The 25,369-nt window shown below is 41.3% G+C and overlaps 1 protein-coding gene across 3 annotated transcripts in view; it reads left to right on the forward strand.

Annotated features, from left to right (window-relative positions):
* Positions 1 to 25,369, forward strand: part of DOCK5 (dedicator of cytokinesis 5) — a 201,407-nt gene that overhangs the window by 144,616 nt on the left and 31,422 nt on the right. For 2 of the 3 annotated variants that reach the window (XM_070765694.1, XM_070765695.1), the window contains 15 exons: positions 220 to 298; positions 869 to 969; positions 2,998 to 3,056; positions 5,028 to 5,182; positions 8,019 to 8,104; positions 11,580 to 11,736; positions 14,097 to 14,137; positions 14,600 to 14,690; positions 16,563 to 16,682; positions 17,166 to 17,255; positions 18,265 to 18,369; positions 20,378 to 20,519; positions 22,257 to 22,338; positions 23,639 to 23,723; positions 24,904 to 24,990. In XM_070765694.1, coding sequence (XP_070621795.1) covers positions 220 to 298; positions 869 to 969; positions 2,998 to 3,056; positions 5,028 to 5,182; positions 8,019 to 8,104; positions 11,580 to 11,736; positions 14,097 to 14,137; positions 14,600 to 14,690; positions 16,563 to 16,682; positions 17,166 to 17,255; positions 18,265 to 18,369; positions 20,378 to 20,519; positions 22,257 to 22,338; positions 23,639 to 23,723; positions 24,904 to 24,990 — 1,480 coding nt within the window. Of the gene's footprint in view, positions 1 to 219; positions 299 to 868; positions 970 to 2,997; positions 3,057 to 5,027; positions 5,183 to 8,018; positions 8,105 to 11,579; positions 11,737 to 14,096; positions 14,138 to 14,599; positions 14,691 to 16,562; positions 16,683 to 17,165; positions 17,256 to 18,264; positions 18,370 to 20,377; positions 20,520 to 22,187; positions 22,339 to 23,638; positions 23,724 to 24,903; positions 24,991 to 25,369 lie in introns of those variants that run through there. The other variant, XM_070765696.1, reaches the window with a different exon arrangement.

Below are 25,369 nucleotides of genomic sequence, written 5' to 3' on the forward strand. Positions count from 1 at the left end.
AATCAAACCTTTCCATTTGAGAATACAGAGATTTATATGAAAATTGGCACCATTGCTTTAAGAGCAGCAAAAATACAAATGGTGCCAAAGAACTTGTGAACACACAGCAGGCACTTCCTCTGGTTTCACGGGGACAAGGAGGTGCTTTTAGCCTCTGCCTCTCTCCCAGGCTGTTTTTAAAAGTGGTTTTTTCACCCTACCCCCCCTGTACTTTTCCAGGATTTTCCTTCGAGCCATCAATCAATATGCCTCTGTGCTCAATCGCTTCTTCTTGGACCAGGCAAGCTTTGAGCTCCAGGTAAGAGAGATCACCCACCCTCTTTAATCACAAGGGGATGGTGGTTATCTGGAAGGTCAGTCTTTACAATTTGCCAGGTTTGCAAAGCAAGACATCATGGCCAATTGAAATGAGAATGCAGATTTATTTAAAAAGACTTGTTAAGTTGTGTGCAGAGCAACCCTTGAGTTATCAAGGACAGGCACATAGAAATGGGATATTGCCGTAGATATGAGTAATTATCCAGTCACACACAGAGGGATACGTTAAAGTGCATATAGTGTTTAAGAAACAGAACAGTCCAAATAAATAATCCAGGTCATAAATATTCAGAAGGATGGAAGGCTGAGTCAACCTTGAGCCGGTGATGAGATTTGAACCACTGACCTGCAGATCTACAGTCAGCTTCAGTGGCCTGAATTACAGCACTCTACCTGCTGCGCCACCCTGTCTCTTGTTCTTGTTGGAGCAGATGTTTTGAGTACACAAATTGTAATGGCTCTCCTATCTTACATGCCGTTGTATGATTTTATCAAATTGTATGATTCGTTTGATCTGATTTCTCTCTCTCCCTCCTCCATACTCCCATAGCTATGGAATAATTACTTCCATTTGGCAGTGGCCTTCCTTACTCATGAATCTCTTCAACTGGAGACTTTCTCCCAGGCAAAACGGAACAAGATAAGGAAGAAGTAAGTTCTCACCTGAGTTTTTATTTTCACTTAAGTTCTACCATGCACAAGTAAGTATTTCAATGACTTCTGTACCATCACATTTTCCTAAATGAATGATACTGCAAATCTGAAGGACGTGTATATCTAAAAACCTCCATTAATGTTATATCAGCCCATAAAGCTTGGTTGATTAATAAATATTTACCTGTTGGATGTACATTCTGATTTTTCTCTGCATTTCAAAAGAAGCATAGGTAGTGCTCTTAGCCCCAATTTATCCCCCAATAGTGAACCCTGAAGGATATTGGTCAACAAGACAATAGCCCCATGTAACAGTTGGGCTCCTAGTTGATTTGGAGCTAGGAAATAGTTATGCAAATACTGTACCAATCTTCTTCTTTCCTATGGTATGGTCTTCTTATCATAGCAGAGGAAATTGTTAGATGATAAAGCCTTAATATACCTGTACATCAAAATATATTGAGTCTGTATTGAGTCAGTTACTTTCATCCCTTTCAGTTCAATAAATACTGTTAAAAATACCTTATGTGACAATAGTCTGGGGAACAGAATCAGTATTGGTTTTAGTAAGTTACTAAAGAACATGACACCTAAAAATCTGACGAGCTTCCATAATTAAGGAGCTACTTAAACTTCAATCTTGCTCCAACACCCTTAAAAGTTATATCAAATAGGCTCCCATACTTTTATAGGCTTTGTGGCAGTTGCCTTCAACTTTAATCAGTTATTGATGGGTTACTGACTGAAGTTATGGACATGTTTTTCATTGAATGGGATTATTATTTATCCTTGAACCCCAGAGGTAGTGATGGTGGTATGTGGTGGTTTATCAGGAGAGGGTTTTTTTCAACTCAGTAAGCTATCAGAATTATTTGTTTGATTCGTTGGTTATATAAATCCTATAAGCAAGCAAATAAATGTTGGACTTACATTCAGATACATTTCAACTGAAGCATTAGTTACAATAATGAGAATGCTTGTTTGAAAGGACAATTTAGACTTGATGCCAAAGATTATTAATAATAATAATAATAATAATAATAATAATAATAATAATAATAATAATAATATTTGTATGCCGCCCTTCTCCAAAGATAATCCTTGCACGATCCAAAGTGTAGACTCTGTAAAGAAACAGAGGAAACAATCGATCACATACTCAGCTGCTGCAAAAAGATCGCACAGACTGACTACAAGCATAGACATGATGCTGTGGCACAGATGATCCACTGGAACTTGTGCCAGAACTACCATTTACCAGTGGCAGAGAACTGGTGGGATCATAAGCCCGAAAAAGTGGTTGAAAATGAGCAAGCAAAACTACTGTGGGACTTCCGACTTCCGACTGACCGAATTCTGAAGCATAACACACCAGACATTGTGATCGTGGAGAAAAAGAAAGTATGGATCATCGACATCGCAATCCCAGGGGACAGCAGCATTGAGGAGAAGCAGCTAGAGAAATTAGTGAAATATGAAGATCTAAAAATCGAGCTGCAACGACTCTGGCATAAGCCCGTGAAAGTGGTCCCAGTGGTACTTGGCACGCTGGGCGCAATACCAAAGGATCTCAGCGGACATTTGAAAACCATCAGAATTGACAAAATCTCCATCTGTCAATTGCAAAAGGCCGCTTTACTGGGATCGACAAACATAATCCGCCGCTACATCACGCAGTCCTAGGTGCTTGGGAAGCGCCCGACTGGTGATGAAATACGAAATCCAGCATAGTGATCTCGTTTGATGTGTTGTATTGACATAATAATAATAATAATAATGATAATAATAATAATAATAATAATAATAACAACAACAACAACAACTATTATTATTATTATTATTATTATTATTATTATTATTATTATTATTATTTCTTTGCCGCCCTTCTCCGAAGATGATACTTGTGACAACCTTAATCCAATAATTTATTTTGTTCCCAGATATTTAAGCAAATCATTGAATGTGCTCTCTCTCTCTCTCTCTCTCTCTCTCTCTTCTTTCCCCTTTTCTCCTCCTGGTTTGTAGATATGGAGATATGAGAAAGGAAATTGGCTTCCAAATAAGGGACATGTGGTACAACCTTGGTAAGCAATGAAGCAAATTGAAAGAGCAAATTGGCCATTGATTCTTGCATACAGAACAGCGGTGGGTTGCTACCAGTATACCTTGGAGCTCCATTCCGCTAGCAGCCACTAGATTGCGCTATTTGTGCGTGACCGTTCTGGTAACATCTTCACTTTTCCAGCGGGCAGCGCCATCTTTTTTTCTGAATTTTTGGGCCTGTTTTGTTTCCTGCGCATACGCAAAAGCAAAATCTCACGAGGGGACGTGCGCAAAAGAAAGATTTTGGTGGGGGGGTTTCTTCCATGTACGCACAGAAGCAAAAATCACCAAAAGAATTTAGGGACCCCTGTACTGGGAGATCAGTTCCTAGATGAACTGAATAAGCTCCCTAGTACAAAAATTGAATAATCTGGAGCAGTTTCCCCCAATCTTTAGCCCCTAATTTCCTGTAATAACCAAAGTGACCATTGCTGAGAGTTCTGGAAGCTGAAATTATACATTTGGAAGGTTCCCAAGTTCAGGGAGGTTGCCTCTTCTAGATACCATGTTTCCCTGAAATAGGACCCCTCCCAAAAGTTAGCCCTAGCTTGATTTTTGCACATGCATCCAAAATAATCCCTAGTTAAGATCCCCACCTACTCTGCCCTACTTACTAGTAGTGATGGGCGAACCAAACCCGCACAATTCGGGTCCGTACCGAATTATGCGGTGTTCGATATGCCAAACACGAACACGAAATTTTTCCAAACTTCGGGCAAAGTTCAGGGTCATGTTCGGCGTTCGGAGCTTTGACGTCACCGGCAGGTTGCTAAGGAAGCCAAGGTGATCACTTCCTGGATTCCATGGAATCCAGGAAGTGATCACCTTGGCTTCCTTAGCAACCTGCCGGTGACGTCAAAGCTCCGCCCCTGGAATCTCTTCATGGGATTTCAGCAATTTTTTGCTTCTGCACATGTGCAGGAAACAAAATCTCGCGAGGGGATGCCAGCGCACGTGAGATTTCGGCAATTTCCATCAGCCTTCCATCTTTCCAAGGTAGGTAAAATGAGGACCTGGATTGTGGGGGCAATAGGCTGGCTCCGTTTTAAAAAGTGCTATTGCTAACATGCTGTAAGCCGCCCTGAGTCTAAGGAGAAGGGCAGCATAAAAAAAAATCAAATAAATAAATAAAATAAATAAATAAAAAATTTGCCAAAAACAATCACTGAAATTTTGCTTCCTGCGCATGCACTCAGATGAGATTTTGGCAATTTTTAACTTCTGCACATGTGCAGAAAAAAAATCTTCCAAGAGGACGGAAGTGCATGTGAGATTCTGGCAATTTCTTGCCGAAAATATCACTGAAATCTTGCCTCACAAGATTTTGCTTCCTGTGCAGAAACAAAATCTCAATCAGGTGTGCACATGCGCATGCCGGAGACACAGAGCTGCACACACAGTGCACCGGTAGTGGCGGGAGTGACAACCCCCGCCTGATTGGTATTCATTCATCCATCCATCCATCCATCCATCCATCCATCCATTCATTCATTCATTCATTCAATTTTTATGCTGCCCTGCTCCTTAGAGTCAGGGCGGCTTACAACATGTTAGCAATAGCACTTTTTTAACAGAGCCAGCCTATTGCCCCCACAATCCGGGTCCTCATTTGACCCACCTCGGAAGGATGGAAGGCTGAGTCAACTTTGAGACGGTGATGAGATTTGAACCGCTGACTTGCAGATCTAGGAGTCAGCTTTAGTGGCCTGCAATACAGCACTCTACCTGCTGCGCCACCCCGGCTCATAAATTCCTACAGAATTTCATCAGAAAGTTAGAGAAAGCGGGATGGGATGACAGAAGGTCTCTGTTGGACTTTTTTGCCTATGAAAGACTTTTAAAAATGAGTCGAGAGGGATCTGTGGCTCAAGAGCAGCTGCTGGGTTAGACAAAGCAGCCCATCTGTTTGATCTTGACTCCTGTTTCCCCCCTCACCTTTTCTGTTTTCTCAGGACCTCATAAGATCAAGTTCATCCCTTCCATGGTGGGACCAATTCTGGAAGTGACCTTGACTCCAGAACCTGAGCTGCGGAAAGCAACCATCCCTATCTTTTTCGACATGATGCAATGCGAATTCAACTTCAGCGGGGGCAGAAATTTCCATATGGTACAGAGTTAGCTTATAGACAGCAGTGAAATCTTCTTACCTTCCCTACCAGTTCAGAAGTGTCACCCCGTGAAGCTCATTTTTTCACCCTCTTCGCATGCACGGAAGGCTTTGCACATTTGCAGAGCCTAAAAAATAAGGAAATGGTGACATTTATTTATTTATTTATTACTTAGATTTGTATGCCGCCCCTCTCCGAAGACTCGGGGCGGCTCACAACACGTGGAAACAAATCATAAATAATCTGACAAATTTAAAATATTTAAAGATTTAAAAAAGACCCCATATACTAACAGACATACACACAAGCATACCGTATATAAATTAAACATGCCCAGGGGGAGATGTTTCAATTCCCCCATGCCTGACATCCGAGACAGCTAATGCTGCCACCGCTTGTCTGAACCACCGGTAGCCCCTGCTTCTGGTACCCCCCCAACCAGGTCGTACTGGTAGCCTTTCACCATTGCTTATAGAGCATGGGGAAATTTTGAGGACTAGTTGCAAGGAATTATGAATAAACTGTTTGTTTGTTTCCAAATGTAAAATAATGCACTTGGGGAAAAGAAATCCTCAACCTGAGTATTGCATTGGCAGTTCTGTGTTAGCAAAAACTTCAGAAGAAAAGGATTTAGGGGTAGTGATTTCTGACAGTCTCAAAATGGGTGAGCAGTGTGGTCGGGCGGTAGGGAAAGCAAGTAGGATGCTTGGCTGCATAGCTAGAGGTATAACAAGCAGGAAGAGGGAGATTGTGATCCTGCTGTATATGAGACCACATTTGAAATACTGTGTTCAGTTCTGGAGACCTCACCTACAAAAAGATATTGACAAAATTGAATGGGTCCAAAGACGGGCTACAAGAATGGTGGAAGGTCTTAAGCATAAAACCTATCAGGAAAGACTTAATGAACTCCATCTGTATAGTCTGGAGGACAGAAGGAAAAGGGGGGACATGATTGAAACATTTAAATATATTAAAGGGTTAAATAAGGTTCAGGAGGGAAGTGTTTTTAATAGGAAAGTGAACATAAGTACAAGGGGGCACAATCTGAGGTTAGTTGGGGGAAAGATCAGAAGCAACGTGAGAAAATATTATTTTACTGAAAGAGTAGTAGATGCTTGGAACAAACTTCCAGCAGACGTGGTTGGTAAATCCACAGTAACTGAATTTAAACATGCCTGGGATAAACATAGATCCATCCTAAGATAAAATACAGAAAATTGTATAAAGGCAGACTAGATGGACCATGAGGTCTTTTTCTGCCGTCAGTCTTCTATGTTTCTATGTAACTGGTGAGACCTGCAAGTGGGAGATACCTGAAGGCAAAACCCTGGTTTGCTTTTTAGGACAAAGCATAATTCTTTGGCACATATTTACAGATGTCAGCAGTTGGTGCAGCTAAATCAATATCCAACCACGATGGACTAAACTGAACTGTTATTTGACTTCTAATAGGACTGGCGAATCTAAAATGACTGACAGAGATAAAAATAGGACTGATAGATCCATCTATCTTAGGGCTCCTTGAAATAACATCAAAGGTCAATGGGACTATATCCAATGGGTCAATAAATGGGGGTTAAAAGGAAATCAGTAAATGTCTGGGGGTTAATAGATGGATCAATTGGCATCAGTTGATCTTCCGGGTTCATCCTTAGAAATTCATACCAATCTCTAGACTTATATAGAAGGTGACTATGAGGGGAACAGTGTTACCAAGGATTGGTGGTCAGCACCAACAATAAGCAGTCTTGAATTGTTTATAATTATTATTATGTCTTTTATTCATTAAACATGAAACTGAGTCAACTGAATATTTTGAAAAGTGTCACAAATACCATTGACTGGTGCTTATAATTGATGCAGGTTGTAGCCAGTGTCCTAGATAATGATTATGATGATGATCATGGTTTGTTGTTGGTAGTAGTAGTAATAGTAGTAGTAGTAGTAGTAGTAGTGTTCTGCTGGTGTGTCTCAACCGCCTGTAATTACAGGGCAATTAGTCCAGGAAGACACACACCACACGATAAAAGGAAAACCCAAAAGTTTTTATAAACAGAGAAACAGAAACAGCTCCCTTTTTAAACGTCAAAGGGATTTTCTGGTACACACAAGGCACAGGTTAAATGCAATCCAATTGCTCACCCAATAACTGGGAAATTGAGTCCAATTCTAAAGTCCAGAGAGTCCACACACAATCTTGAACAGCACAAAAACCACGATCTTGACAAAACAATGAATTAGATAAACTGCCATGAGGCTAAAACACCAGGTTGCACTTTTATCTGTAGCATTAATTACAGCAGCCCCACCCAACCACAGGTGGCCTCATTTTCTCTTGTAATAATCCTTCAGTTGTTGTCTCCTATGCATCACTCTACGCATGCGTGGATGTGTCATTAATTCTTGTTCAGAATCCAAGGATGATACAGATGACTGATCTCCTCCTGGGCTGTCTGCTAAACTCCCCTCTTCCCTGTCACTCATGCTTCCTTGGTCAGAGGAGGCTTCGTCGGCAGATTCCATCGGGAGCAAAACAGGCCTGTGGCATGTGGATGTTTCCCCCACATCCACCTGCACATTCCTTGGGGCAGGAGCTGGACCAGAGCTAACCACAACAAGTAGTAGTACACTATTACTTAAAGTAACACTTATGAAATTGAAATTATTTTTATCTTAAACAGGGGTCAATGAACAACCTTAAATTTCTTGAAGGAATCAACGGGCTGAAGAGTTTGGGGAACATCTTGTTTTCTGATTTTTTTTTTTAAAAAAATTTAATGGAAACCTTTTAAATAATGGGGTTTTTCTTTCATTTTAACCTTTAAATTGCAGTTTGAAAACGAGCTGATCACTAAATTAGATCAAGAAGTGGAAGGAGGCCGGGGAGATGAACAGTACAAGATGTTGCTGGAGAAACTGTAAGTATGTGTTTTTAATAGGAAAGTGAACACAAGAACAAGGGGACACAATCTGAAGTTAGTTGGGGGAAAGATCAAAAGCAGCATGAGAAAATATTATTTTACTGAAAGAGTAGTAGATCCTTGGAACAAACTTCCAGCAGACGTGGTAGATAAATCCACAGTAACTGAATTTAAACATGCCTGGGATAAACATATATCCATCCTAAGATAAAATACAGAAAATAGTATAAGGGCAGACTAGATGGACCATGAGGTCTTTTTCTGCCGTCAGACTTCTATGTTTCTATGTTTCTATGTATGCGAGTGACCTTGATTATCTTCCAGGTAACGTTTTGTAACGCATGGCGTTCTCACATTCCATTGCACAGGGAATGTGTTCATTTGCCATGCACGTTTATCGCATGAGCAAGAGACAGATATTCCTTTTAGTCTCCAGTTTGAACTTTGTAATGAATTTATACACATACACATTCATTGTAAGTTAATCTGTGCATTGATTGAATTTTCATTGAGGTGTAAGTATTCAATCTGAAACAAAAAATAAGTTTGTCTTTTTTTGCATTACACAATCATAGCATTGCAAGGGGCCATTCAAAAGTCAAGCCTTCAGCCCTCCAATGTGGAATTTAAACAGCAGCATTTTTGATAGGTAGCATTTATTTGAACACAACTCAGAAAAGAGGAGCTTATCTCCTCTGTCAGCAACTCGTTCTATTGTCAAACAGGTTTTAGGAAGGATGCTCAGTTTTCCAACACTCAGCTGGAATTTAGCACAGTATTTCGTGTTCTGTCGAGCTCTCTGGTAGAATCCTCCCAAAAATGCACAGATACAATTTCAGACACACACACGTTTGAAAATTCAAAACAATGTTCTTTATACCGAAAATGCAAATAAACAGGGCACTCTTTTTGTATAGCGAAGAGCACTCGTCTCCAAACAAACTGGTAATTTGTACAAGTCCCTTATCAGTTCTGTGATACTTAGCTTGCAGCTGTGAGGCAATTCACAGTCTTTCTTCTTTCACAAAGTGAAACACACTTTGCTCTGGTTTAGTTCAAAGCAGGGGAAAATCAGCACACAAAGGTCAAAGTAAGCAAAGCAGTCATGAAACACAACGATCAGATAATCCTCCACAATGGCCAAGCCCACAGGCTGCTATTTATAGTAGCCTCACTAATTACTACAGCCCCACCCAACCAAAGGTGGCCTCATTTTCTTTGATAATAATCTCTCAGTTGTTGTTGCCTATGCATCGCTCCCCGCATGCGTGGCTGTATCATTAACTCTTGTTCCGAATCCAAAGAGAAGCTAGATAATTGATTTCCTTCTGAGCTGTCTGCCCCACTCTCCTCCTCCCTGTCACTCATGTCTTCTTGGTCAGAGGAGCCTTCATCAGCAGATTCCACCGGGGGCAAAACAGGCCTGCAGCATGTGGATGTCTCCCCCACATCCACAGTCCTTGGGGCAGGAGCAGGGCCAGAGCTAACCACAACAATTTCGTATTTACTAGCTGCATTTGCTAGCAAACATTAAGCTTCTACTAGCGAAACGCAATGAGTCTGTTCACAAAACATGCTATGCCAATGCAGATAATCTTTGACTTAGGTCATAAGAACATAAGACGAGCCATGCTGAATCAGGCCAAGCCCATCAAGTCCATCATCCTGTGTCACACAGTGGCTCACCAATTGTCCATGGGGATATCTTGAGCAGAAAGAGAAGGCAAAACCCTCCCTTTCCCTTGACCCCCAACAAATGGGACCTAAGGGAACCCTGCCTGCCTCAACCAACATAGAGGCGGCACTTGGACATCCATTTCAATAACCACCCATGATACACTTTGTATCCATGAATCTGTCTAATCCTGCCTCAAGGCTATGCAGGCTGACAGCTGTCATGACCTCTTCTGGAAGGGAATTCCATAAACCAATGACCCTCACAGTCGGGACGAGAATTTCCACGGCTAAGCAAGGCAGTTGTTAAATGAGTCATGCCAGATTTTATGGGCTTTTTCTCACAGTTTGTTCAGCAAAACCACCACAGTTGTAATGTGAATTATGTGGAAGACCAGTAAGGTGGGAGCAGTATGGATATGGCGGGGGTGGGGAGTTGGTTCCATGGGGGGGGGTGTATGCTTGTAAGAGAAGGATTGCTCAAATGTCACTTTCTCCATTGCCGTTATAACTTTGAATTGTTAGTAAATAAATATCGGTAAGTTGAGAACCATTTGTACAAATAGTCACATTGTAGTTTCATGTGAATGACCTATTTTCCACAGCACTCTCTCCCTCCCTCCCTTTCTCCCCTCCTCTCTTTCTTTCCCTCTCCTCTCCATCTCTCTCCTTCTCTCTCCCTCTCCTTCTCTCTCTCTCCCCCTCTCCTCTCTCTCTCTCCCTCCCTCCCTCTCCCTCTCCTCTCTTTCTCTCTGCCTCCCTCCTTCTCCCTCCCTCTCCCTCTCCTCTCTTTCTCTCCCTCTCCTGTCCATCTCTCTCCTCCTTCTTCCACTCTCTCCTCTCTCTCCCCCTCCCTCTCCCTCACTTTCTCTCCCTCCTCCCTTTCTCTCCCTCTCCTCTCCATCTCTCTCCTCCTTTCTCCCCTCCTCCCTTTCTCTCCCTCTACTCTCCATCTCTCTCCTCTCTCCCTCTCCTTCTTCTCTCTCTCTCCCTCTCCTCTCTTTCTCTCCCTCTCCTGTCCATCTCTCTCCTCCTTCTCCCACTCTCTCCTCTCTCTCCCCCTCCCTCTCCCTCACTTTCTCGCCCTCCTCCCTTTCTCTCCCTCTCCTCTCCATCTCTCTCCTCCTTTCTCCCCTCCTCCCTTTCTCTCCCTCTACTCTCCATCTCTCTCCTCCTCTCTCCCTCTCCTTCTTCTCTCTCTCTCCCTCTCCTCTCTTTCTCTCCCTCTCCTCTCCATCTCTCTCCTACTTCTCTCTCTCCCACTCTCCTCTCTCTCCCACTCTCCTCCCTCTCCCTCCCTTTCTCCCCCTCCTCCCTTTCTCTCCTTCTCCTCTCTATCTCTCTCCTTCTCCTTTCTCCCCTCCTCCCTTTCTCTCCCTCTCCTCTACATCTCTCTCCTTCTCCTCTCTCCCTCTCCTTCCTCTCTCTCTCTACCCCCTCTCCTCTCTCTCTCTGTCCCCCTCTTCTTCTTCCCCCTCCTTCTCCCCCCTCTCTTCCCCTTCTCCCTTTCCCTCCCCCTCTCCTCTCCCTCCCTCTCCCCCCTCTCTCTATACACACACACACACTTCCTTGTATTCTTACCTTTTGCATTGAACTCTCAGACTAAAAATATCTTGGAAATAAAGTAAAAAATCAATCAGTAATATCCAAAAGATTAATGCAGGTGATGGGTCCCAATATTTCCCTTCCCCATAAGCTTTTTAATTCCACATCTTTGGGTCTAAAACCAGGTGCTCTGTTTTTTCTATTTCCTCCTCTCTTCTTTCTTTTTTGATCCCATCGATGGAAATGTCTGCAGCCTCCTGGAGCACTGCCGGAAGCATAAATACCTGTCAAGCCTAGGCGAAGTCTTTGCCCTGTTGGTTAGCAGCCTGCTTGAGAACCTTTTGGATTACCGAGCGATTATGCACGACGGGAGCAAAGAGAACCGCATGAGTTGCACTGTCAACTTACTGGTAAGGGGAGAACGTACAGCTGGGTGCCAGTCTTGGTTCCTGTGAAACCACTTTAGACCCATAGACCAGTGTTTCCCAACCTCGGCAATTTGGAGATATCTGGACTTCAACTGCCAGAATTCCACAGCCAGCATTTGCTGGCTGGGGAATTCTGGGAGTTGAAGTCGAAATATCTTCAAGTTGCCAAGGTTGGGAAACACTGCCATAGACCAACTTTGGACTTGCTGCATTAGAAGCTCAAGAGCTTCTAAAGAGGTTTGTTTGTTTGTTTGTTTGTTTGTTTGTTTATTTGTTTATTTATTCATTCATTCATTCATTCATTCATTCATTTATTTATTTATTTAGTCCAAAACACAATGAGGGTTTTAGTGGAGATATATATATAGATAGATAGATAGATAGATAGATAGATAGATAGATAGATAGATAGATAGATAGATATACATACACATACACACACACACACACACACACACACACACATATATATACACACACACACACACAGTAAAATACATGATGAAGGTTATAGAGGAGATACTCATAATAAAATATATCTAAGAAAGAATAGAAAAGAAGGTATAGTAATAGAACATATCAATGAAAGAATAGAAGAAGAAATATAGGAATAGAAGAAAGGCATAGGAGAGATAGGGGAGCAATAGGACAGGGGATGGAAGGCACTCTAGTGCACTTGTACTCGCCCCTTACTGACCTCTTAGGAATCTGGATAGGTCAACCATAGATAATCTAAGGGTAAAGTGTTGGGGGTTTGGGGATGACACTATGGAGACCGGTAATGAGTTCCATGCTTCGACAACTCGGTTGCTGAAGTCATATTTTTTACAGTCAAGTTTGGAGCATTTAATATTAAGTTTAAATCTGTTGTGTGCTCTTGTGTTGTTGTGGTTGAAGCTGAAGTAGTCGCCGACAGGCAGGACGTTGCAGCATATGATCTTGTGGGCAATACTTAGATCTTGTTTAAGGTGTCTTAGTTCTAGGCTTTCTAGGCCCAGGATTGAAAGTCTAGTCTCATAGGGTGTTCTATTTTGAGTGGAGGAGTGAAGGGCTCTTCTGGTGAAGTATCTTTGGACATTTTCAAGGGTGTTGATGTCTGAGATGTGATATCGGTTCCAAATGGATGAGCTGTATTCGAGGATGGGTTTAGCATGATCTTTTTTTATTTGCGAAGTGCCTTTCATCTTTGCTCACTTTCATCACTACTATGCAAAGCAGTCACTCTCACCTATTATACAGGTTGGAGGTTGAAACTATGAAAGAAAGGTTTCCACCAGTGGTGAAAACCCAGTGGGCGTGAACATGGTGGACATGGTGTGGCTTGGTAGGCGTGGCTTGGTGGGCATGTCAGGGGAAGGATACTGCAAAATCTCCATTCCCTCCTCATTCCTGGGGGGGAGGATACTGCAAAATTTCCATTCCCATCCCACTTCAGGGGAAGGATACTGCAAAATCCCCATTTTATTTATCTATCTATCTATCTATCTATCTATCTATCTATCTATCTATCTATTTATTTATTTATCAGATTTGTATGCCGCCCCTCTCCGCAGACTCGGGGCGGCTCACAGCAATAATGATACAATGTAACAAATCTAATATTTAATTAATTTATAAAACCCCAATTTAGAAACCAATCATACATACTAGCATACCATACATAAATTTCATAAGCCTAGGGGGAGGGAAAGTATCAATTCCCCCATGCCTGAGGACAGAGGTGGGTTTTAAGGAGCTTACAAAAGGCTAGGAGGGTGGGGCAACTCTGATATCTGGGAGGAGTTGGTTCCAAAGGGTCGGGGCCACCACAGAGAAGGCTCTTCCCCTGGGTCCTGCCAAACGACATTGTTTAGTTGACGGGACCCAGAGAAGGCCGACTCTGTGGGACCTAACCGGTCGCTGGGATTCGTGCGGCAGAAGGCGGTCCTGGAGATATTCTGATCCGGTGCCATGAAGGGCTTTATAGGTCATCACCAACACTTTGAATTGTGACCGGAAACTGATCGGCAACCAATGCAGACTGCGGAGTGTTGGTGTGACATGGGCATATTTAGGAAAGCCCATGATAGCTCTCGCAGCTGCATTCTGCACGATCTGAAGTTTCCGAACACTTTTCAAAGGTAGCCCCATGTAGAGAGCATTACAGTAGTCGAGCCTCGAGGTGATGAGGGCATGAGTGACTGTGAGCAGTGACTCCCGGTCCAAATAGGGCCGCAACTGGTGCACCAGGCGAACCTGGGCAAACGCCCCCCCTCACCACAGCTGAAAGATGTTTCTCTAATGTAATCTATTACTGAAATCATTTGGTTATTCCCCAACTTGTTTTTTTTTTCTTTTTGCAGAATTTTTATAAAGAAAAGAAAAGAGAAGATATATACATCAGGTAACAGATCAGTAGATCTTCAGATTTCTTTTTTTTTAAATATTTTATTAATTTTCAAAAACAAACATAACGAATATGACATACAACATTTAGTGGAGCTACAGTCGCTCCGCTCAAAGTGAAAGTCATCATTGCAATAAAAGAAAAAAAGAGAGAACATTTTGTATTTTAACATCATCTATGAAATATGCAAAAATATCAGTTTTAAAGTAGTAAATATAAACGTATATAAAAGTTTGTTAAAATCTATATAGAAATTTTTAAGAGAAGAAGGAAGAGTGTACCTTAATATTGTAAATAATCACCACCTAATACAATTTAACTACTAAATTCAAATATTCAAAGTAATACAACAGCCCACTTATTTTTTTTCTTTGTTTTTCCTTCTTCAGGTTTCTAAAAAGGCTGTTACAAAATAATATAGTACTTTCGATTCTCAGACAGTATATTGTTGTTTTCTAGGTACTTATATAAACTCCGGGATTTGCACACTGATTCTGAAAGCTACACTGAGGCAGCTTACACACTCCTCCTTCATGCAGAATTACTCCAGGTAAGTGTGAGTAATCTTGAAGAGTAGGCCCATGTAGGACACTTTGCAATAATCAAGTTTACATTTTGTTAAAGCAGCATTTAACATGTTTAAGATGTGTGGGCTTTAACTCCTAGAACTCCCCAGCCAATTCTGAGACTTGAATCCACACATGTTAAACTTGCCAATGTTGAGAAGCACTGCATTAAGTTATGGCTAGACTATAACTACACAGGAGGTACAACCAGCGCTCCTGGAGAATCCAAAAAACAAGGATGGGATCAAAAGCAATTCAGATTGCTACACCGAATCTTATCAAGGATCTGTCCAAACAAGTGGAATCTTGCCTTTTAGGCCAAACACATAGCAAAAATACTTCAACTTGCCTAGGTTGTTATTATGTTTTCAAATTATAATTTACATGCTGCTGGGAGGAATATTCAAAGCATCAGCAGCAACTAGAAACATAGAAGATTGATGGTAGAAAAAAACCTCATGGTCCATCTAGTCTGCCCTTATACTATCTATCTATCTATCTATCTATCTATCTATCTATCTATCTATCTATCTATCTATCTATCTATCTATCTTTCTATCTATCTTTCTATCTTTCTATCTATCTATCTATCTATCTATCTATCTATCTATCTTTCTATCTACCTACCTACCTGCCTACCTACTTATTTATTTATTTATTTATTTTGTCCAATACACAATGAGGGTTTTAGTGGGTATATATCTATATACACATAGTAAAATACATGATGAAGGTTATAGAGGAGATACTCACAGTAAAATATATCTATGAAAGAATAGAAAAGAAGATATAGTAATAGAACATATCAATGAAAGAATAGAAGAAGACATATAGGAATGGAAGAAAGGTATAGGAGATATAAGAGAGCAATAGGACAGGGGACGGAAGGCACTCTAGTTCACTTGTACTCGCCCCTTATACTATTTCTTGTATTTTATCTTAGGATGGATATATGTTTATCCCAGGAATGTTTAAATTCAGTTACTGTTGATTTACCAACCACGTCTGTTGGAAGTTTGTTCCAAGCATCTACGACTCTTTCAGTGAAATAATATTTTCTCACGTTACTTCTAATCTTTCGCCCAACTAACCTCAGATTGTGCCCCCTTGTTCTTGTGTTCACTTTCCTATTAAAAACACTTCTAAGGCATTAAGTGTGGAAGATAAAGAGATTACTGTGTTCTTCATCTATCAGAAGAACACTTTTTTTGATTCTTCAGGTCCTTTAACACAGTGTTTTTCAACCAGTGTGCCGTGGCACACTAGTGTGCCGCGAGACATGGTCAGGTGTGCCGCGAAGCTCAGAGAGAAAGAAAGCAAGAGAGAGAGAAAGAAAGCAAGAGAGAGAGAGAAAGAAAGCAAGAGAAAGAAAGAGCGAGTGATAGAGAAAGAGAACAAGAGAGAAAGAAAGCAAGAGAGAGAAAGAGAACAAGAGAAAGAAAGAGAGAGAGAGAAAGAAAGTAAGAGAGGGAGAAAGAGAGGGAGGGAAGGAGAGAGAGAGAAAGACAGAGGGACGTAGGGAGGGAGAGAGAAAGCAAAAAAGAGGAAGGAAGGAAGAAAAAGAAAGAAGGATGGAGAGAGAAAGAAAGAGGAAGGAAGGGAGAGAAAGAGGGAAGGAGAAAGAAATAGAGCGAAGTGGAGGAAGAGAGAGAGAATTTTTTTGTCCAAACTTTTTTTAGCCGCCCCTCCTCCCGCTCAATGTGCCCCAGGGTTTCGTAAATGTGAAAAATGTGCCGCGGCTCAAAAAAGGTTGAAAATCACTGCTTTAACATGATGGAAGCTCCTATCCTAGAAGAAGAGCTAGGGCAAAATTGCATACGATGTCCTTAATTCCATCTGGTCTTTTTTTTATCCAGTGGTCTGATCAGCCATGTGCTCAGCACCTGCTTCAGAGGGACAGCTACTATGTCTATTCACAACAGGAACTCAAGGAGAAGCTTTACCAAGAAATCATAGTCTTCTTCGACAGAGGCAAAGTGAGTCTATCACAGGCATCCTCACCCTTGGTAGGGATGGGAGGGACATGATCCCTGTGTTACTTCATTTGATCTCGCTGGAATTTCAAACGAACAGGGTGGCTCGTCTCAAATTATGCAAAACCCATGTGGAAAAATGAAGACAAGGCAGTTTCAGCACTTAAAACCCACCAGGATCAATCAAGAAGATCACAAACAGTATTAAAGTAGAAGTAGAACATCAAAAAAAGTCTGGAATAGCCATGCGGAATATTATTATTATTATTATTATTATTATTATTATTATTATTTAGATTTGTATGCCGCCCCTCTCCGTAGACTCGGGGCGGCTTACAGCAATGATAAAAACAATATATAATAACAAATCTAATAGTTGGAATCTAAAATAACAATAATACATTTAAAAAGTCTAATATGCTCTCATTCATCCCTTTTCATGAATAAATGATCTGTTTTATCTCTTTTCCTTTTAACGCCTTGAAGATGTGGGAGAAAGCCATCCAGCTAAGCAAAGAATTGGCTGACATGTATGAGAACAAAGTCTTTGACTATGAGAGCCTTGGCAATCTCTTGGTAAGAGAAATAGGTCTTTAATTATCTATTGGGTGAAAAATACTGAGAGGAATATCAATCATATGGGTTCCAAAAGCATTTTCTTAGGTCCCTGATTGAGAGATGAGCAATAAATTAGAAACTTGGGAAGCAGTACTATAAATAGGGTTTAGGGTGAAGAAATGTAGATGATGATGATGATGATGATGGTGATGGTGATGATGGAGATGGTGATGATGGTGATGATGATGGTGGTGATGATGATGATGATATGATTAATAATAATAATAACAACAACAACACAACACAGCAAACAAGATCATTATGCTTGATTTTGGATTTCGTCACCAGTTGGGTGCTTCCCAACCACTTAGGACTATGTGACGTCGCAGTGAAATATGTTTGCCGATCCCACTAAAGCAGACTTTTGCAGTTGACGGGTGGAGATTTTGTCAATTCCGATGGTTTTCCAATGTCCGCTGAGATCCTTTGGCACTGCGCCCAGTGTTCCAAGGACCTCTGGGACCACTTTCGCTGGCTTATGCCAGATAGTTGCAGCTCGATTTTCAGATCTTTGTATTTCACAAGTTTCTCTAGCTGTTTCTCCTCAATTCTGCTGTCTCCTGGGATTGTGATGTCGATGATCCATACTTTCTTTTTCTCCACAATCAGGATGTCTGGTGTGTTATGCTTCAGAATTCGGTCAGTCTGAAGTCGGAAGTCCCACAGTAGTTTTGCTTGCTCATTTTCGACCATTTTTTCGGACTTATGATCCCACCAGTTCTTTGCCACTGGTAAATGGTAGTTCCGGCACAAGTTCCAGTGGATCATCTGTGCCACAGCATCATGTCTATGCTTGTAGTCAGTCTGTGCGATCTTTTTGCAGTTGATGAGTATGTGATAGATTGTTTTATCTGTTGTTGTTGTTGTTGTTGTTGTTGTTGTTATTATTATTATTATTATTATTATTATTATTATTATTAAAATCACTGCTCAACGTACTCTTCTTCTTTTTAACACGTATGTGCAGAAAAAACGGGCCACCTTCTATGAGAACATCATGAAAGCAATGAGGCCTCAACCAGAATATTTCGCTGTTGGATATTTTGGCCATGGATTTCCTTCCTTTCTTCGGGTAAGGATGCGAAGTGGGTCTCTGTGATAGTCCTGAATAACCCTGGGATGTAGCCTACAATCCTGTAATTATAATTAACTCCTGTCTTTAATCCAAATGGACAGAAGAATCTTGATTTGGGGTAGTCCAAAGCTTCATCTCTGAATAAGCAGCACAGATACACTGGCTGTGCCTTATCTGACCAATAAAGGGTTAACTAAAATACCATTATCTATTAACACTTTTAGCTGAGTGTTGCTGCAAGTACCAGCAAGCTTTGCTTTCACAGTTCATTCAGACTTCTTGTTGTTTTCCTGTTAGCCACAGAGGAATTGTTGTGGCTTTCTCAGAATGTAGGTATGTCTTGTACAATTTATATACTGTTCTGTCTGGGTGCCCCCAGACTTCAACACCAATTGGAAAAAACAGCCAGACACGCTGGTAAAAGCAAAAGCACTTTATAGTTTGAAAAATAAACACAGAGAAAAACCTGTTCTTCCCAACAGGCAGGCTATGAGACTTCACAGCAGAGTCCTGATGGCCAGACAATACAGCAGACTTCTTGCTGGCACACCCACCACTGTAGAGAATAAGACCCACACCTTTTCCCCCCAAGGTTTCAGTATTCAAAGTCACAAACCAGAATTCCAAGACGCCAAAGATCACAGCCAGGTCCCAGGACTCCCAAAGATAATACTCCACAAGCCAGGAAGGGTGGGTCTGCCTTTTCAGCCTTTCCAGAGAGCACCACACCCAAACCCAGCTGTTGCCTCTTTAGTGCTGAAAGTACCTGGCTAATTGGTCCCTTCGTTGTGTTGCTCTTCTCTGCCGGAGATCTATGATTGCTTGTGCATTTTCATCTAAGGAATCCAGGCTGCTTGCTGGGGAGAGCTCCCCCTCGGGGGACTCTGGCTGTCCTCCCTCTCCCTCAGCCTGAGATTCCTCCTCCCCGTCTGCCTGAACCTCCTGTTCCTCATCCTCCCCCTCTGAGCAGGAAGCCGGCAGATGATCAGCCGTTCCCTGAGGGGCCTCAGACGGAATCACAACATATACAATGCCTCCTTAATGGCCTTAGAAGTAATACAGACTAGACTGAAAGCAGAGAGAAATGCTAGTACACATAGTCCTTGATTTAGCACTATTTCTTTATTGACTGTTCAAAGTTACAAAAGACTGGAAAAGAGTGACTTACAACTATTTTTCCCACTTTCACACTAATGACTGCTACAACATCCCCATAGTCATGTGATCAAAATTCAAGTGCTTGGCAAGTGGTACATATTTATGACAGTTGCAGTGTCCCAGGGGCGTGGGAGGAAATTAACAACTGTGGCAAGAAAGGTGGAAAATGGGGCAAAAACTCACTTAACAACCATCTTGCTTAGCAAAAGTAACTTTTGGCTTAGTTGTGGTTGTAGAGGGCGGCCTGTACTGTAGTTCCTGATTTGTTTTTTATTTCCATGCAAAATTATAGTTTATAAATAAGTCTACCAACTTCTATTCTCTTTCCTTAATATTTAGCAAAGGTATTGACCATATTTAGCCAAATGTTATAGGAATTCTGGCTTAGTGGTAGCCAACCTTCAAGTGCAACTCGGGGCAGCTCACAGCATATAATATAACGATATAACACAAAGACAAATCTAATTAAATTTAAAATTACAGTTTAAAACTCCAATATTTAAAAACAATCAAGTTAGTTCAGTCATACAACATATATCTCATTTCATTGGCCAAGGGGTTGAGACCTAATTGCCCTAGGTCTGGCGATATAGGTGGGGAGTTAAGACTCTTACGGAAGGCAAGGAGGGTGGGGGCAGTGTAAATCTCCTGGGGGAGTTGGTTCCAGAGGACCGGGGCCACAACAGAGAAGGCTCTTCCCCTAGGCCCCACCAAGCAACATTGTCTGGTTGACGGGACCTGGAGAAGGCCAAATCTGTGGGACCTAATTGGTCTTTTTGTCTCATATGGCAAAAGGCGGTCCCACAAGTAATCCCGCAATTTAATTTCTAATCCTTGTCTCTTTTAGAACAAGATGTTCATCTATCGTGGAAAGGAATATGAAAGGAGGGAAGACTTCATTGTGAAACTGCTCACCCAGTTTCCAAATGCTGAGAAAATGAGCAGCACCACCCCACCAACAGAAGATGTCAAAGCTTCCCTTAAGCAATGTATCTTTTGGGAAGGAAGAGAGTTTAGGAGCTAATTTAGATAACAAAAAGTGGATATTGAGAGTAGACAAATGGCACAGCTGATGATGGGAGGGCTGAAACAGTCCTGGCTCACTCCCGGTGTCAGAAATGGACTGTACAGTGTATTTAGCTGGTCTATTTGCCCTTGAGATCCAAATGGTTTGCCTAAAGCCCATCTTAAACTAGACATTAAAGACAGAAGTTGGATTCCTGGATCTTTAAGCAAGACTTGGAAACCAACTCTAAACCAATTTGGATCTCATTTAGGTTCCCTGCTAAGTTCTGAGAATTTGAGAACTAAGTCCAATTTCCATTATTCTGCCGCTCAAAACAGATTAATGTCATAGATTTCATTGTTGGGCTTTTATATAACCAGCTTGTGGGTTATTCTTTTTTTTTTTCCTGAAATGTCTGACTTCCCCTCTCCTTTTTCCATTTTCCCAAAGTTGACTTACTTGAATTGTCATTTAGGTTGTTTATTCTGCAAGTTGATAGATATTTCCAGACTAGTTCAGGTCTCCTTCATATTCCGTGGGAAGTTAACACTGTATAAGGTATCCTTACTGTAGGTACACATGTAAACAGACCCTTAGCACAGATTATTTCCCAACCTAGCCCAGTATTACCTGCATAATTTTGGAGTATCGTTTTCAACGCTAGTCTCTCTTTTCGCAGTACATTTCTGCTTATAAAATTAGTGGGATGACCATTTGCTGCTAAGTACAACCTCGCAGCCCTACTTTATAATCAGTACAAAGTATCTACACCAGCCTTCTCCATCTCAATCTCTCCAGATGTTCTGTATTACAACTATTCCAAATGAGATCTGGAAGTGTTCATTTGGAATTAAGATATTCAACACCGTTGTCAATATTCCAGGCTGTGTTCACACGAAAAGCTTAACCTGGTTACCAAGGTTCTGCATCGATGCAGGATACCTAAATAGAAACTAGCCATTAGCCTGGATTCACACAATACCATAAGACACATTTCAAAGCTAACCTTAGTGGAAATTTATCAAGCTTAGCATGACTATGATTATAACTTATTTGTCTGGTTTAATTTTTTTATTTTATTTTATTTATTCATTCATTTGTCCAATACACAATACATATGGAAGAGAATAGACATGAAGTAATATATATATATAGATAATATGTAAAAATAGAGGAGAAGATATATGAAACGAAGAAAATATATATGATATATGAGATAAAGGAAAGACAATTGGACAGGGGACGAAAGGCACACTAGTGCACTTATGTACGCCCCTTACTGACCTCTTAGGAACCTGGAGAGGTCAATCGTGGATAGTCTAAGGGAGAAATGTTGGGGGTTAGGGGTTGACACTATTGAGTCCGGTAATAATTTCGATGCTTCGACAACTCGATTGTTGAAATCATATTTTTTACAGTCAAGTTTGGAGCGGTTAATATTAAGTTTGAATCTGTTGCGTGCTCTTGTGTTGTTGCGGTTGAAGCTGAAGTAGTCATTGACCGGTAGGATGTTGCAGCATATGATCTTGTGGGCAATACTTAAATCGTGTTTTAGGCGCCGTAGTTCTAAGCTTTCTAGACCCATGAGATAAAACAGTTGTTGTGATTGTAGCCCCTCCTAAGTGTTCATTTTTTTCTTAATGAGGAACAGATCATAGGATCTTCTTTTCCACCTTGTGGTCACCTTCTTGCTCCCTTTTCCCTTAATTTGTACATGCAGACATACAGTGTTTCTTAGTTAAGCCTGTCATGAACCTTCCTCCAAGCTACAAAGACAAGCCTGTTCCGGAACAGATTCTAAAGTAAGGATTCACCTCCAATTTATCTCTCTGCATCTAGAAACAAATTAATTTGCTGTTTTACCCTGTTTCATAAAGACCAGAAAGTCTGACTTCTACCTTCTTGACAGCTGAAGGCGTGAATTAACCTATCCCAATTGTAGAAGACAGGTCTGGTGATTCATAGAAATATATCTGGAACTACGATTTTGAAAGGCTTAGATGGAACATTATATCTTCAGAAGAGAAGGATTTAGGGGTAGTGATTTCTGACAGTCTCAAAATGGGTGAACAGTGCAGTCAGGCGGTAGGGAAAGCAAGTAGGATGCTTGGCTGCATAGCTAGAGGTATAACAAGCAGGAAGAGGGGAGATTATGATCCCGCTATATAGAGTGCTGCTGAGACCACATTTGGAATACTGTGTTCAGTTCTGGAGGCCTCACCTACAAAAAGATATTGACAAAACTGAACGGGTCCAAAGACGGACTACAAGAATGGTGGAAGGTCTTAAGCATAAAACGTATCAGGAAAGACTTCATGAACTCAATCTGTATAGTCTGGAGGACAGAAGGAAAAGGGGGGAAAGGATCGAAACATTTAAATATGTTAAAGGGTTAAATAAGGTCCAGGAGGGAAGTGTTTTTAATAGGAAAGTGAACACAAGAACAAGGGGACACAATCTGAACTTAGTTGGGAGAAAGATCAAAAGCAGCATGAGAAAATATTATTTTACTGAAAGAGTAGTAGATGCTTGGAACAAACTTCCAGCAGACGTGGTTGCTAAATCCACAGTAACTGAATTTAAACATGCCTGGGATAAACATAGATCCATCCTAAGATAAAATACCAAAAATAGTATAAGGGCAGACTAGATGGACCATGAGGTCTTTTTCTGCCGTCAGTCTTCTATGTTTCTGTGTTTCTCTCAGATCATTTAAATACCCTGGTCTTTATATGCCACTAAGCCATAGTTTAGCTTTTTCATTGAATAAAATATAGTAATTTAGCCAAAATTGGACAAATCACAGTAATGTAGGACAGTGTTTCCCAACCTTGGCAACTTGAAGATATCTGGACTTCAACTCCCAGAATTCCCCAGCCAGCATTCGCTGGCTGGGGAATTCTGGGAGTTGAAGTCCAAATGTCTTCAAGTTGCCAAGGTTGGGAAACACTGATGTAGGAAATGGAATGAAGTATCTGCTTAGCATGCATTCATGTGTTCTACTGCTTTCAATATCCTCTAACCTGGATTGTTATAGCACTAATGTCTGGCTTAGGTTTTTGGGTGTGGGCTGAGATTTGAAGTTCTCATCTGTTGCTTTAGCTTTTATAGATCCAACGAAGTGCAAAAGTTCCAACACTCAAGGCCTTTCAGGAAAGGAGAAAAGGATCCTGAGAATGAATTTGCAGTGAGTCATTTTTTTCTCTGCTATCCCGGTCATTTTTTCCCTTTCATCACATGACACACCATGTTTTTGTTGGCATTTCTATCTTGATTCTTTGGTTCCTCAATATTTATTTATTAGATTTGTATGCCGCCCCTCTCCGTAGACTCGGGACGGCTAACAACAATAATGAAACAACATATAACAAATCTAATATGTAAAATAATTAAAAGACCCTTATTAAAAACCGAACAGACACACAAACATACCATGCATAAATTGTATAGGCCTGGGGGGAAAGGAATATCTCAGTTCCCCCACGTCTGACGACAGAGGTGGGTTTTAAGGAGCTTACGAAAGGCGAGGAGGGTGGAGGCAATTCTGATCTCTTGGGGGAATTGATTCCAGAGGGTCAGGGCCGCCACAGAAAAGGCTCTTCCCCTGGGTCCCGCCAAACGACATTGTCTAGTCGACGGGACCCGGAGAAGGCCAACTCTGTGGGAGCTAACCGGTCGCTGGGATTCGTGCGGCAGAAGGCGGTCCCGGAGACATGTTTATTTATTTATTTATTTATTAGATTTGTATGCCGCCCCTCTCCGTAGACTCGGGGCGGCTCACAACACAATAAAACAGTTCATGACAAATCTAATAATTTACAATTTAAAATATTTTTAAAAACCCATTATTAAAAAGACATATATACAAACATACCATACATAAATTATATAGGCCCGGGGGAAATATCTCAGTTCCCCCATGCCTGACGACAAAGGTGGGTTTAGAGAAGTTTACGAACGGCAAGGAGGGTAGGGGCAGTTCTAATCTCTGGGGGGAGCTGGTTCCAGAGAGTCGGGGCCGCCACAGAGAAGGCTTTTCCCCTGGGGCCCGCCAACCGACATTGTTTAGTTGACGGGACCCGGAGAAGGCCCACTCTGCGGGACCTAATCGGTCGCTGGGATTCGTGCAGCAGAAGGCGGTCCCGGAGATATTCTGGTCCAATACCATGAAGGGCTTTATGACATGTTGTATGAATCCACACATAAATCCTCGCATTAGCCAGATTTGGGGGAAAATGAGCCTCTGATTCTTAGCCCCATCATTCTGTTGAGTAAAGGCTAAGAGAGAATATTCCTTACATATGTATAATATAAAATATACATACAGTTTATGTCTTGTTTCTTTTTTGGGTTTTTTGTCGTCTTAGACTATGTGGATAGAACGTACTACCTACACAACGGCCTATTCTTTCCCCGGAATCCTCAAATGGTTTGAAGTCAAGCAAGTCACTATGGTGAGAAGTTTTCATTACAAGCCATCTCTAATTCAGCCTCCCCACTTGATGGCCTTTAGATGTCTTGGTGTTATTAGCTAATCGTGGGACTTTTGTGAGCTAAGAATCTGACATTTCTGAAGATTGACAGACTAGGGAAGGCTTGATTTATTATGACTTTTTTTTCCTTCTATGCTTTCTCCTTAGAAAAGTTCAAGGAACCTTCATCGATTTCTTACCTACCTCCCCAAATTTAAGATCTCTGTGTGCCCATGAGAAAGTGCTTATCAATAAACTAGCATTCAAGGGCAGTTGGATACACAACCCCACTTTGCTTTTTGTGTTGGTGATTAATAATTATTTTTTTCCCAATAAATTTTATTAGTTTTCATAAAATAGA

Source organism: Erythrolamprus reginae, chromosome 12 (genome assembly GCF_031021105.1).
Source record: "Erythrolamprus reginae isolate rEryReg1 chromosome 12, rEryReg1.hap1, whole genome shotgun sequence".
NCBI lineage: Eukaryota > Metazoa > Chordata > Lepidosauria > Squamata > Dipsadidae > Erythrolamprus > Erythrolamprus reginae.